The 11,937-nt window shown below is 41.8% G+C and overlaps 2 protein-coding genes across 6 annotated transcripts in view; one reads left to right on the top strand and one right to left on the bottom strand.

Annotated features, from left to right (window-relative positions):
* ELAC1 (elaC ribonuclease Z 1) overlaps nucleotides 1-6,237 on the top strand; it is a 16,483-nt gene extending 10,246 nt beyond the window's left edge. For 4 of the 5 annotated variants that reach the window (XM_017529574.2, XM_037738926.1, XM_037738927.1 and 1 more), the window contains 2 exons: nucleotides 2,178-2,645; nucleotides 4,747-6,237. In XM_017529574.2, the coding sequence (XP_017385063.1) occupies nucleotides 2,178-2,645; nucleotides 4,747-5,213 (935 nt within the window). In that variant the 3' untranslated portion in view covers nucleotides 5,214-6,237. The remainder of the gene's footprint in view (nucleotides 1-2,177; nucleotides 2,646-4,746) is intronic. The other variant, XM_017529572.2, reaches the window with a different exon arrangement.
* LOC119471390 (translation initiation factor IF-2-like) overlaps nucleotides 2,330-11,937 on the bottom strand; it is a 46,930-nt gene continuing 37,322 nt past the window's right edge. The window contains exon 2 of the mRNA XM_037738928.1: nucleotides 2,330-2,422. The gene's annotated coding sequence lies outside the window, so the exon portion shown is untranslated. The remainder of the gene's footprint in view (nucleotides 2,423-11,937) is intronic.

The raw sequence follows: 11,937 nt of genomic DNA, 5'->3' as shown, positions 1-11,937 counted from the left end.
CTCCTGAGTCGCTGGGATTACAGGCACGCGCCACCATGCCCAGCTAATTTTTTTGTATTTTCAGTAGAGACAGGGTTTCACCATGTTGACCAGGATGGTCTCGATCTCTTGACCTCGTAATCCACCCGCCTTGGCCTCCCAAAGTGCTGGGATTACAGGCGTGAGCCACCGCGCCCGGCGATGTTGGCAGTTTTGAGGCTACTGGGGGATCTGGACTCAGTGACAGCTGTAGTTCTTTTTTTTTTTTTGAGACAGAGTTTTGCTTTTGTTGCCCAGGCTGGAGTGCAATGGCATGATCTTGGCACACTGCAACCTCTACCTCCTGGGTTCAAGCAAGCGATTCTCCTGCATCAGCCTCCCAAGTAGCTGAGATTACAGGCATGTGCTACCACGCCCAGCTAATTTTGAATTTTTAGTAGAGACAGGGTTTTTCCCTGTTGGTGAGGCTGGTCTCGAACTCCCGAACTTAGGTCATCCCCCCCACCCCTGCCTCAGCCTCCCAAAGTGTTGGGATTATAGGTGTGAGCCACCACATCTGGCCCTACTGCTATATAGTTCTTTTGTTTGCAGGGTCCTCAGGTCATGCATGGAGGTGGCTTGGTAAGCTGGACAGGGAGATGGGGGAAATGAGGGATTCAGGCAGTCAAAAAACAGCAAAAAGGAGCATATTGAGGAAACTTCTAGAGTGCCTCCTGGGGATTCGCAAGGTCTACAGTCAGCCTGTGCCCAGTCTGTTGTTCTCTGTTGCTGGGGCCTGGGCTTGAATGTCATAATTCTGGGAAGACTTGCTTGGAGAACACTTGATATTATGGGACAAATTGCATTGTAGTAAACTCTTCCTGTTCTTTTATGGTGTCAATAAACTGTTTCTGTACTTTTATAGCATCAAGTGTTTAAAATAGGTGGGCTTTGAGCAAAGGACCAAAAGCCTCTTTTGTACTAGAAATGTGTTAGCTGTGATTGCTACTTTCAAAATGCCATGTGGCACATCTAAGAAAATGCTGATGTGGCATCCTGCCACATTGCAGCAATAAATTCAGTTTACCATTGGCTAAATCAAGTTATAACCTAAGCCAATATGCACTGAAAAAGCTGTTATGTTAGTTCAGACTGAAAGGAAGAATGGGCCCAAGTACCCTTACATAATAGCATAGGGGATCAGCTCTTCTCATTCTGGCATCTATTGCCCACCTTCCTTCTCAGTTCCTTACCTTGTTCCTCTCCTGCCTCCCTTTTGCCTCCTCTCTTTCTTCTCCCTTCCTCGCCCTTCTTCCTTTTCTCCATCTTCTTCAACCTCACCCAGAAAAGCAGGCTGTGACCTGATTGGTTAATCCCTGTCCAGTCTAGGGAGTCCTTAAAAGGCAATTTTGGGTTCAGGCACTGGTCCAGTCAGTTGGAGCCAGTGGAACATTTTGTTTTCCTGTAATACATGTTTGCTTTTCTCAGAGGGAGCAGTAGGAGGCAATGTAATTGCTAGATGGTTTTTATACTTGAGGCCTATTTATTTAATAGTTAAGTGAATTATTTTGGTACTCTTATATATTTTACTTTTTTTAAAAATGTGACAGAAAATGTAAGAAAATACTCTGAAAGCTGTAAAACTATGTAATATGAAGATGTTTTATGAAAAAAGTTGTATCTTATTGAAACTATCTGGTGGGGCCAGGCACAGTGGCTAGAGCCTGTAATCGTAGCATTTTGGGAGGCCGAGGTGGGAAAATTGCTTAAGGCCAGGAGTTTGAGACCAGCCTGGGCAACATAGCAAGACCCCATCTCTACAAAAAAAAAAAAAAAAAAAAGCCAGGCATGGTGGTAGGTACGTGTAGTCCTAGCTACTTGGAAGGCTGAGGCAGTAGGATCACTTGAGCCTAGGAAGTCAGGGCTGCAGTAAGCTATGATCACAACACCACACTACAGCCTGGATGACAGAGTGAGACCTGTCTCTTTAAAAAACTATTAAAAACAAACCAATAAAAACTGGTGAAATAAAGCCTGTCTTTCTTGCTTTTGGAATAATGTAGCAAAATGTAAACGAATAAGTTTATGATGGTAAGTAGAACTTTTAAAATCAATTTACTATTTTTAATGTAAATTGTTAGGCTTGTTTCAAATAACTTTGTATGGGTTTTAACTTAATGAAAAATTTCCAAATATATATTCTCTGTCTCAATCAAAAGGAAGAATTACCAAGATCTTCATCACACATCTTCATGGAGACCATTTCTTTGGCCTTCCTGGACTCCTCTGCACAATCAGCCTGCAGAGTGGCTCCATCGTGTCCAAACAGCCTATTGAAATCTATGGCCCTCTAGGGCTTCGGGACTTTATCTGGCGAACCATGGAACTCTCTCACACGGAGCTGGTCTTCCATTATGTGGTTCATGAACTGGTTCCCACAGTGGATCAATGTCCTGCAGAAGAACTAAAAGAATTTACACATGTGAATAGAACAGGCAGTCCTCCCAAAGAGGAACAAGGAAGAACTATCCTACTAGACTCAGAAGAAAACTCATACCTTCTGTTTGATGATGAACAGTTTGTTGTAAAAGCATTTCGCCTCTTTCACAGAATTCCCTCATTTGGGTTTTCAGTTTTGGAAAAGAAACGCCCCGGTAAACTCAATGCACAGAAACTAAAAGACCTCGGTAAGCTTTTTTTTCCCCCTTCTCATCAATAGGGTTCCTGTTAACTGAAGCTGTAAGAAGTGTCATTGTAAGGCCAGGTGTTGTGGCTCATGCCTATAATCCTAGCATTTTGGGAGGCTGAGGTGGGTGGATCACTTGAGTTCAGGAGTTCAAGACTAGCCTAGGAAACATGGTGAAGCCCCATCTCTACTAAAAATACAAAAAGTAACTGAGTATGGTGGCATGCACCTGTAGTCCCAACTTCCTGGTAAGCTGAGGCAGGAGAATCACTTGAACCCAGGAGGTCAAGGCTGCAGTGAGCCAAGATGGCGTTACTATACTCCAGCTTGGGTGACAGAGCAAGACTCTGTCTCAAAAAAAAAAAAAAAAAGTACCATAGTAAACTTCCATTCGTCTATCCCAGGCCTAAAACTGACATTTTCTCCACTTAGTCCCTTTGCCCGAAGTTTGCTTGTTAAGGAAAATCCATGGGAACAAAAAAATGCTACTTAGAGCAAAAGCCAAGTAAACATCTGAATCCTCTCCTGAGCTCCCTGGATCCACATTCTTAGTCTGTCTTCACCTTACGCTATCTTGGTTGGCAAGGTGGTTTGGATGGTAGTGGTGGTGGTTTTAGGTTCAGGCTTTATTTTTTCATGTCTTCCCTTTGATATGTGTTTTTGATGTCATCTTTGGTCTGAGAATTTTTGCCATCATTCTTAACCTTGCAACTCCAACCATGTGCTTTTAGAGTTTCCTTCTGTATCTACTTTGCCTACAAATTTAAGCTTGATTAAATTAATTTTGTATGCAAAATGCTGTGCCTCAGCCAGTTTTATATACCAGGGTTCATCACAGTTGAAAGCAATCATATAGAGGTGGGCTTGGGGCCCATCTAAGGCTTCACACCTTCTCCATGCTAAGCCAGGATGCATGAGGGGATCTTCAGCATCTCTTATGAGGTAGAGTCCAGGTACAAGGTACATTATATCTCCAGCATCACTGCCTTCACAGACATGGTGTGGCCGTGACTGTAAAAAGTATGGTGGCATTATGTGTGTGTTTGTTTGTTTATTTATGCACTATCTTCCTCAACTAAAATAAAATGCTAGATAATGAGGAAAAGTGACTTAGGCCAAGGGTATTTTTATTACCTGAAAGCCTGTGGAACTACTATTATATTTGGAAACTTTAAACATGATCTGTGTTAGAATCTGTGGTCACATTATACTAGTTTGTAAGTATTGTCCATAGTGATGATCAGATCTTATTTTAAATTAATATGAAATTTAGGCCCACTTTGATAAATGTGGAACTACCCCTGTCTGCCAAGAAGATTAATAATGTACAATTGCCTGAAAAAATTCTCCTTGATCTTGTAATACAAACAATCCTCTTTAACAATTTTTTATTAAGTCACTTCCTAGGTACTTGGTTTGACTAGGTGTTGATTAAACCTTTTTTTGGAGGCAGTCTCACGGTTGTCCAGGCTAGAGTACAGTGATAGGATCTCAGCTCACTCACTGCCACTTCTGCCTCCTGGGTTAAAGCAATTCTCATGCCTCGGCCTCCCATGTAGCTGGGACTACAGATGTGCACCACTGTGCCCAGCTAATTTTTTGTGTTTTTAGTAGATGCAACGTCTTGCCGTGTTGGCCTGGCTGGTCTGAAACTCCTGAGCTCAAGTGATCTCTCTGCCTTGGCTTCGCAAAGTGCTGGGATTACAGGCTTGAGCCACTGCACCCAGCCTGTTTATATCATTATTTAAATGTACTCTCAATTTTACCCAAAGGTGAGCTTATTAAATAAAGCACTCTCAAAAACTGTTGTTTCCATGCACTGCAGAGAATCAAGAATGTTATACTGACCACAATAGTGATACGTAGGAGACTAAAACTTGTCTGACGTGTATGCATGGGAATTATTTTAAGTACTAAGGCATTGCTAATATCAATCAACACTGAAATTTTTAAAATGTATAAGTAATTCCAGTTTTCCACAAGTAGCAAAACATACAATTATGGATGCCTTTTCCATTAGCTATTTGCAATGCTGTTAAAATAGACTTGAAAAGTCATAAATTCCATTCCTATGATGTAATGTTATCTGCCTTCATCATTAGGTGTTCCACCAGGTCCTGCCTATGGGAAGCTGAAAAATGGAATTTCTGTTGTTCTGGAAAATGGGGTTACAATTTCTCCCCAAGATGTCTTAAAAAAGCCTATTGTTGGAAGAAAAATCTGCATATTGGGGGACTGCTCTGGGGTTGTGGGTGATGAAGGAGTAAAGCTGTGCTTTGAAGCAGACCTGTTGATCCATGAAGCAACCCTGGATGATGCCCAGATGGACAAAGCTAAGGAGCATGGCCACAGCACACCACAGATGGCAGCAACATTTGCAAAGTTGTGCCGTGCAAAGAGGCTGGTTCTGACTCACTTCAGTCAGAGGTACAAACCAGTTGCCTTGGCCAGAGAAGGAGAAACAGATGGCATTGCAGAACTAAAAAAGCAAGCTGAATCAGTGTTAGATCTCCAAGAAGTGACTCTAGCAGAAGATTTTATGGTGATAAGCATTCCAATCAAGAAATGAAACCAGTGTTCCTGAGTGCATACTGACATGTCTGTGATGTGTTACTGAACCTATATTCCAGTTTTTTATTTCTTGTTTTAGTCTGAAATCATTTGGGCCCTAATAATCCTAAAAAGAATGGAGTTGCATTGATGAATTGACTCAGTATATTTAAAGGAAGTAAGCTTTTTGATAATAAATCTTTTTAAGAGGAAAAAACCCCAACATCCTTATTAAAGTCCAAATTTGACAAAATGATAGACTAGTCAGGTATACTTCTCCTTTTGTGCTACTACCACGGATATCAGCCAGTGTTCCATGCAGTCCTGGGCTTAGCTGCTTCCCAGCTTTATTGCTGCTATTGGCAAAGTGCACAGGACTCAGCCCTCATGGCTAAAAATGGTATTTTGGCAGTTTGTGTTGAATCTGTTTGTGTTATTAACAGAATAGGGAGAAATGTCATGAGATGTTGGACATGCAGGATTGACGATAGCATGAGCATAGCTTTGCTGTAATACTGAATACAGGGTTTGGCTAGGTGTTTATTTTAACGTTTTATTGAATTTCTGGTTGGCTTTTAACCCATGGTTTTCAGCTGGGCTGACACTGCTCTAGAAGGAGTTTTGAAATTATGGGGATGTTTTCTTGCTACAGTGACTGACTCCAGGGGTGGGGGGTGGTGAAGATGATGGTATTGATGATGGTATTGGTGGTACTGCTACTACTCGCATTTAGTCAGTAGGATTCAGGGATGTCCTACAAAAATTTTGATCAGTCATGTACAATAAAGAATCATCTCACCCCGAAATGCATATTGCAGGCCCATTGAGATACACAGCAAGTTAAAGCTGCCCTGATGTGAATATAGTTTACCAAAATTAGTGACATAATGAGTCGAATTACTAGGCAAGTCCAATCCTAAAGAGTGAATATGTTAGAATTGCAATGTCATGTCAAGTAACATTTTAAAGAAATGAGCCATCAAGTGAAGCTTATGAACCTGGAGGAAAAAATGCTTATCTATTAAACTGAGGTTTCATTTCCATGTCCCTATTAATAATTCTTTTGGCACAATTTAAGAAATTTTTTTTCTTTCTAGAATAGCTCCTCCTTCTGAGCTGCCTTCCACCTTCCTTCTGTCTGGTGTATCTCTGAATCATTTGCCCCACAATGTTTCTTAAAATATGTTCCATGGAAAGCTAGTCTTAAGTGCTGATTCACTCAGAAGGGCTCCTCGGTCAAATCAGTTTGGGAAACACTTTATGCTGTCAGTTTTTCTAGGAGTGGTGTAGTGCTCATCAACATGTTAAAAACAGTATTGCTTCAAATGATCATAAACCAGTGTTTGGTGCCAGAAAGACCTGATCCCAGAATCCCATTCTGTGACTTACGGTCTGGAGCTGGTAACACTCTGAGTTTCTTCAGTGTGCTCATTTCAAAAATGGGAAAAACAGTAAGACCCAATTCACAGATTGTTAAACAAGACAACATGTATAAGGAACATAGCACATTGCTTAAAGGTGTTGAGAAATCCTGTAGTACAGAGGCCTGTCAGCTCTACTGAACCCTTTCTCAGTCCTATTTCACTAATACTATGTATTAACATTTCAGGAACCTAGAAAGCTTTATAGCACATGTATTTAGAAACATTGTTGTAGTACATATTGTTCAATTTCTCTGGGCTCTGGGGCTTCTCTGGCCAACATTTTTGACTCCTGGCTAGTTTTGGAGACTCCAAAGTAGTTATGACCAGCTAGGGGCAGTGGCTAATGCCTGTAATTCCAGCACTCGGAGGCCAAGGCAGGTGGATTGCTTGAGCCCAGGAGTTCCAGACCAGCCTAGTCAACATGGTGAAACCCCATCATTACAAAAAACACAAAAGTTAGCCAGGCATAGTGGTGTATGCCTGTGGTCTCTGCTACTCAGGAGGTCAAGGTGGGAGCCTGGAGAGGCTGAGGCTGCAGTAAGCCATGATCGTGCTATTGCACTCCAGTCTGAGCAACAAAGCAAGACCCTCCATCTCTCTCTCTCTCAAAAAAGAAAAAAGTAGCAATGATCAAGATAAGTCTAGTTACTTGAGATCTGACAATCCTGATGCAGCCTCTAGAATGGCCTTTCTTACTGCAGATTCTTCCCGCCCCCCAAGTGCCAAACTTTGACCATGCATAAAGCCTGTCATGGTTCCTAAACTCAATTCAAATAAGCCTTAATTAGACATTAATATGTACCCAAATTTGTGCATGAGACTAGGACTCTAGGACTAGAATGGCTTGGATGAGTATCTGTAATGCATGAAGCCCCTGAGGGTAGAGACTATGTCTTAGTCACTGTTACATCCTTAGAAATGCCCACCTAGAGCTGGGTGCAGTGGTGTGTTCCTGTAGTCCCAGCTACTTGGGAGGCTGAGGTGGGAGGATGACTTGAGCCCAGGAGTTCAAGTCCATAGCAACATAGCAAGACTCCATCTTGGCAAGGAACAGTGGCTCACAACTGTAATCCCAGCACTTGGGAAGCCGAGGTAGATGGATTATTTGAGGCCAGGAGTTTGAGACCAGCCTGGGCAATGAGGCTAAACCCTAAAAATACAAAAATTTGCATTTTTTGTCTCTACTAAAAATACAAAAATTAGCCGGGCGTGGTGGTGCACATCTGTCATCCCAGCTACTCGGGAGCCTGAGGCACGCGAATTGCTTGAACCCGGGAGGTGGCGGTTGCAGTGAGCTGGGATCACGTTACTGCACTCCAGCCTGGGTGACAGCAGTGAGCTGAGATCATGTTACTGCACTCCAGCCTGAGTGACAGAGCGAGACTCTGTCTCAAAAAAAAAAAAGAAGAAGAAAAGAAAGAAATGGCTCACCTATAGTAAGCACTCAGAAATGCTTTTAAAATGAAGCCTTGATAACATGAGTGTACACACTTTAGGACATGCTTAAATGCCTAGCCCATTTCATTACTGAACTTATCAGAAAGAATATAAACCACCTGGTTGGTGGTGCCCATTCACTGCGTAATAAATAAGTGCCAGACTTTGTTGTGTTGGTAGTACATAAAACAGACAAATGGCAAAATTCTAGCTGTAAGCTCACAGCCTAGTGAAAGAGACAAATAGATAAAATTAAATCTTGTTGCTTTACATATTCTAATCTTGTAGCCTGGGCACTCAAATTTTGCTGTTCCTGAGCATTACTTTGTAGCTGACCTGAGCCATGCCCTTAGAATCAGGCTCTATAAATACATATGGGCTAAGCCCTCAGAGGCCATGGGAATGTGGAAACGATACGTTGGATCAAGTGTAGAGTATCAGTCCATGATGAGAACTTTTTCTAGACCCTCTTCTGGCCCAGAATTTGTTTTCAATGATAGGGACATTCTAAGAATTTGTGGAGCTAGAATGAAGAATGAAGTTTATATGGGACTTCTCAGAACCTGTAATCTACCCAAGGATTTGACTCTAAGTGGGGAGGGGGACCATAATATGTATTGTGTCCCAAATTTATTTGATTACCAAATCCTCTTTTTGCCAAGGAAGATCTTGGAACTTTAGCAATGCTATTCTCTACACATCGCAAAATTATTCTATTTATATTTTTTACCTGCACAATTCATTGAGTAATGATTTCCATGTCTACACTTAATACATTACTTCCTTTGTCTTAAACTGACTCAATTGTAAGGAATCCATAGATACCTACTTATTTTAAACTTTTAAAAATGTACACTTTTGGCCAGGCACTGTGGTTCACCTGTAATCCTAGCACTTTGGGAGGCCGAGGTGGGCGGATCACTTGTGGTCAGGAGTTCGAGACCAGCCTGGCCAACATGGTAAAACCCCATCTCTACGAAAAATACAAAAATTTAGCTGGGTGTGGTGGTGGGCTTCTATAATCCCAGGTACTTGGGAGGCTGAGGCAGGAGAACTGCTTGAAGCTGGGAGGTGGAGGTGGTAGTCAGCCGAGATCACGCCACTGCACTGCCTAGGTGAAAGAGCAAGACTCTTGTCTCGAGAAAAAAAAAAGTGCATGTTCGAATTCTCCAAAGTTGTTTACACTCGCCCAAATAGACCCTAAATCAGCTCTGTTTAATACTCATGCCTCATTAATGCACTTTAATGAACTTTGAATTATAAAAGCAACACATGCTTGGTAGAGAATATTTTTAAGATTCAAGAAAAGAAGAGAATTATTCATAATTCCTTCACCCAGAGAGAGCTGTTATTTCCGACCCAGTGATCCTCAAACTGAGGGGTGAGTCAAGATTACTCAGGGTGTGTAGGTAGACAGAGATCCTTAGGCTCTGCTTTCAAAAACTCAATTCACTAAGTCTTATTAAAAATCTGCATTTTTTTGCCGGGCGCGGTGGCTCACGCCTGTAATCCCAGCACTTTGGGAGGCCGAGGCGGGTGGATCACGAGGTCAAGAGATCGAGACCATCCTGGTCAACATGGTGAAACCCCGTCTCTACTAAAACTGCAAAAAATTAGCTGGGCATGGTGGCGTGTGCCTGTAATCCCAGCTACTCAGGAGGCTGAGGCAGGAGAATTGCCTGAACCCAGGAGGCGGAGGTTGCGGTGAGCCGAGATCGTGCCATTGCACTCCAGCCTGGGTAACAAGAGCAAAACTCCGTCTCAAAAAAAAAAAAAAAAAAAAAAAAAAAAAAAATCTGCATTTTTAATAAGCCCCCAAGGTGATTCTGAGGTATATGAGTGGCAGACCATATTTGAGAAAAAAAACTGTCTATGCGCCTTTAAAATTTGGTGTGTGTTTAGATATTTTGTATGTGCGTCTACCTATGTTTGTATGTGTGTATATTATATACATGTACACATGTATATTTTTACATGTAGGCTGACCTCAACAGTTTTTCTCATTTAGCATATTATGAGCATTTCCCCACGGCATTAAGTGTTCTCTGAAAGCATGAATTTAATGATTTTCTATTACTGCATTCTATAGATATAGTATCATTTAACCATTTTTTAATTTGGGGGCAGTGAGATTGTTTTCCATTATTATAAATAATACTATCATGAATATTCTTATGCATAAATCTTTGTATCTCTGTTTCCTTCCTTAGCATTGATTTCTCTGAGGGTGAAAATGTGACTTATTTTTGGAGGTTCTGGGTAGGAATTGCCCACTGTTTCTCATGCTCTTTCACACTCCTAGCAGCAGCGAATAGGAGTGGCCTGTCTTGGTATTCTATCTGGAGATGATATGGAGTATCATCGGCTCATGACCTTGCTAAGACTTCTTCCCCAAGACATTAGTCCTATGAAGATAATTTTCACCTCCCAGTGCCAATAACTTTGTTGTGTCTTTCAAGTAGCACGTATTGTGATTTCCTTGAATATTCTTATGCCAACTTAAAAATTTGCTAGTTTTTACTTTAAGGGTAAAAATTCTTACTGCTTCAAATATGTCCATGACAAATGTACAGTGAAAGTACTTTTTTACTCACAAAGATATACATTTATTGTGAAATGTGCTGGTTCTGTCCTTACTGATGGATGGATTTTTCAGGTAATGAATGAATCAGTATTTTTCTTACATGGGAAGACTAAAAAGGAAGCGCTGGGAATGCTTTGAATGTTCCCTCTTGGCAGGATAAGAATAGAATGCGGGACGGGTAAGATCGAAAAATTCTTTTCTTCCTTAGTAGGAAGTAAACAACGTCTAAAAGTGAAAAATAAATAGTACTCTAAGCATAGTATGTTTTTAAAAAGCAGAGGGAGGGGACTACCAGATGAATAGTTAAGAGTGGAAGAAGGGGTCAGAAGGGTCAAGGAGGTGAGGAGGGATGGTCAGGGGACTGCTATTTTTTATAAGCCTAATAGTATTAGTACTGTTTGATATTTGAAACTATTTGTATATATATATTCATTTAGTTTAAAAGTTACATTAAAACACATACACAGAAGACATGCTGCTCTGAATAACCTTATCAATTGCGTGTCTCCCAATGGGTGCTCCAAGCAGTTAGCAGCTGCCCTCAAGCCTTTGTAACATTCCAGTCACATTCTCCATACTGCAGTCTGAGTCTGTTTTGTTTTTTTCAAAATGCCCATTTAAGTCTCATATCACCCCTGCTTGAAACTTTTTCTTTTTTTCTTGGAGACGAAGTCTCACTCTGTCACCCAGGTTGGAGTGCAGTGGCGCAATCTCGGCTCACCGTGACCTCCGCCTCCTGGGTCCAAGCAATTCTCCTGCCTCAGCCTCCTGCGTAGCTGGGTCCACAGGCGTGTGCCCCCACGCCTGGCTATTTTTTTTTTTTTTTTTTTAGTAGAGACAGAATCTCACTATGTTACCCAGGCTTGTCTTGAACTCCTGGCCTCAAGGATCCTCCTACCACAGCCAATCCTAGCTATTAATTACAGGCGTGAGCCACCACACGCAGCCCCACGTGAAACTTTGTAATGATCATATGTCTTACCCACCTTCCCAATCTAATCTTCCTTTACACTTCTGCAGCCCCAGCCACGAGGGACTTCTTTCAGTCCTTTGTTAGGGCTTTCTGTTGTCACAAAGCCTTTGCAAGGCCTGGAATGCTCTTTCTTCTCTCCCCAAGTTAACCCTTACTGGGCCTTCACATCAGAAACTATAGTCACAGCCTCACGGAAACCTTCCCTGGCCTTCCCACTAGGTAACATATTACTTTTTTTTTTTTTTTGAGACAGTTTCACTTTTGTTGCCTAGGCCGGAGTGCAGTAGCACAGTCTAGACTCACTGCAACCTCTACCTCCCAGGTT

This window comes from Cebus imitator, unplaced genomic scaffold, assembly GCF_001604975.1.
Source record: "Cebus imitator isolate Cc_AM_T3 unplaced genomic scaffold, Cebus_imitator-1.0 Scaffold60, whole genome shotgun sequence".
Taxonomy (NCBI): domain Eukaryota; kingdom Metazoa; phylum Chordata; class Mammalia; order Primates; family Cebidae; genus Cebus; species Cebus imitator.
This window is presented reverse-complemented; position numbering and strand designations above follow the sequence as displayed.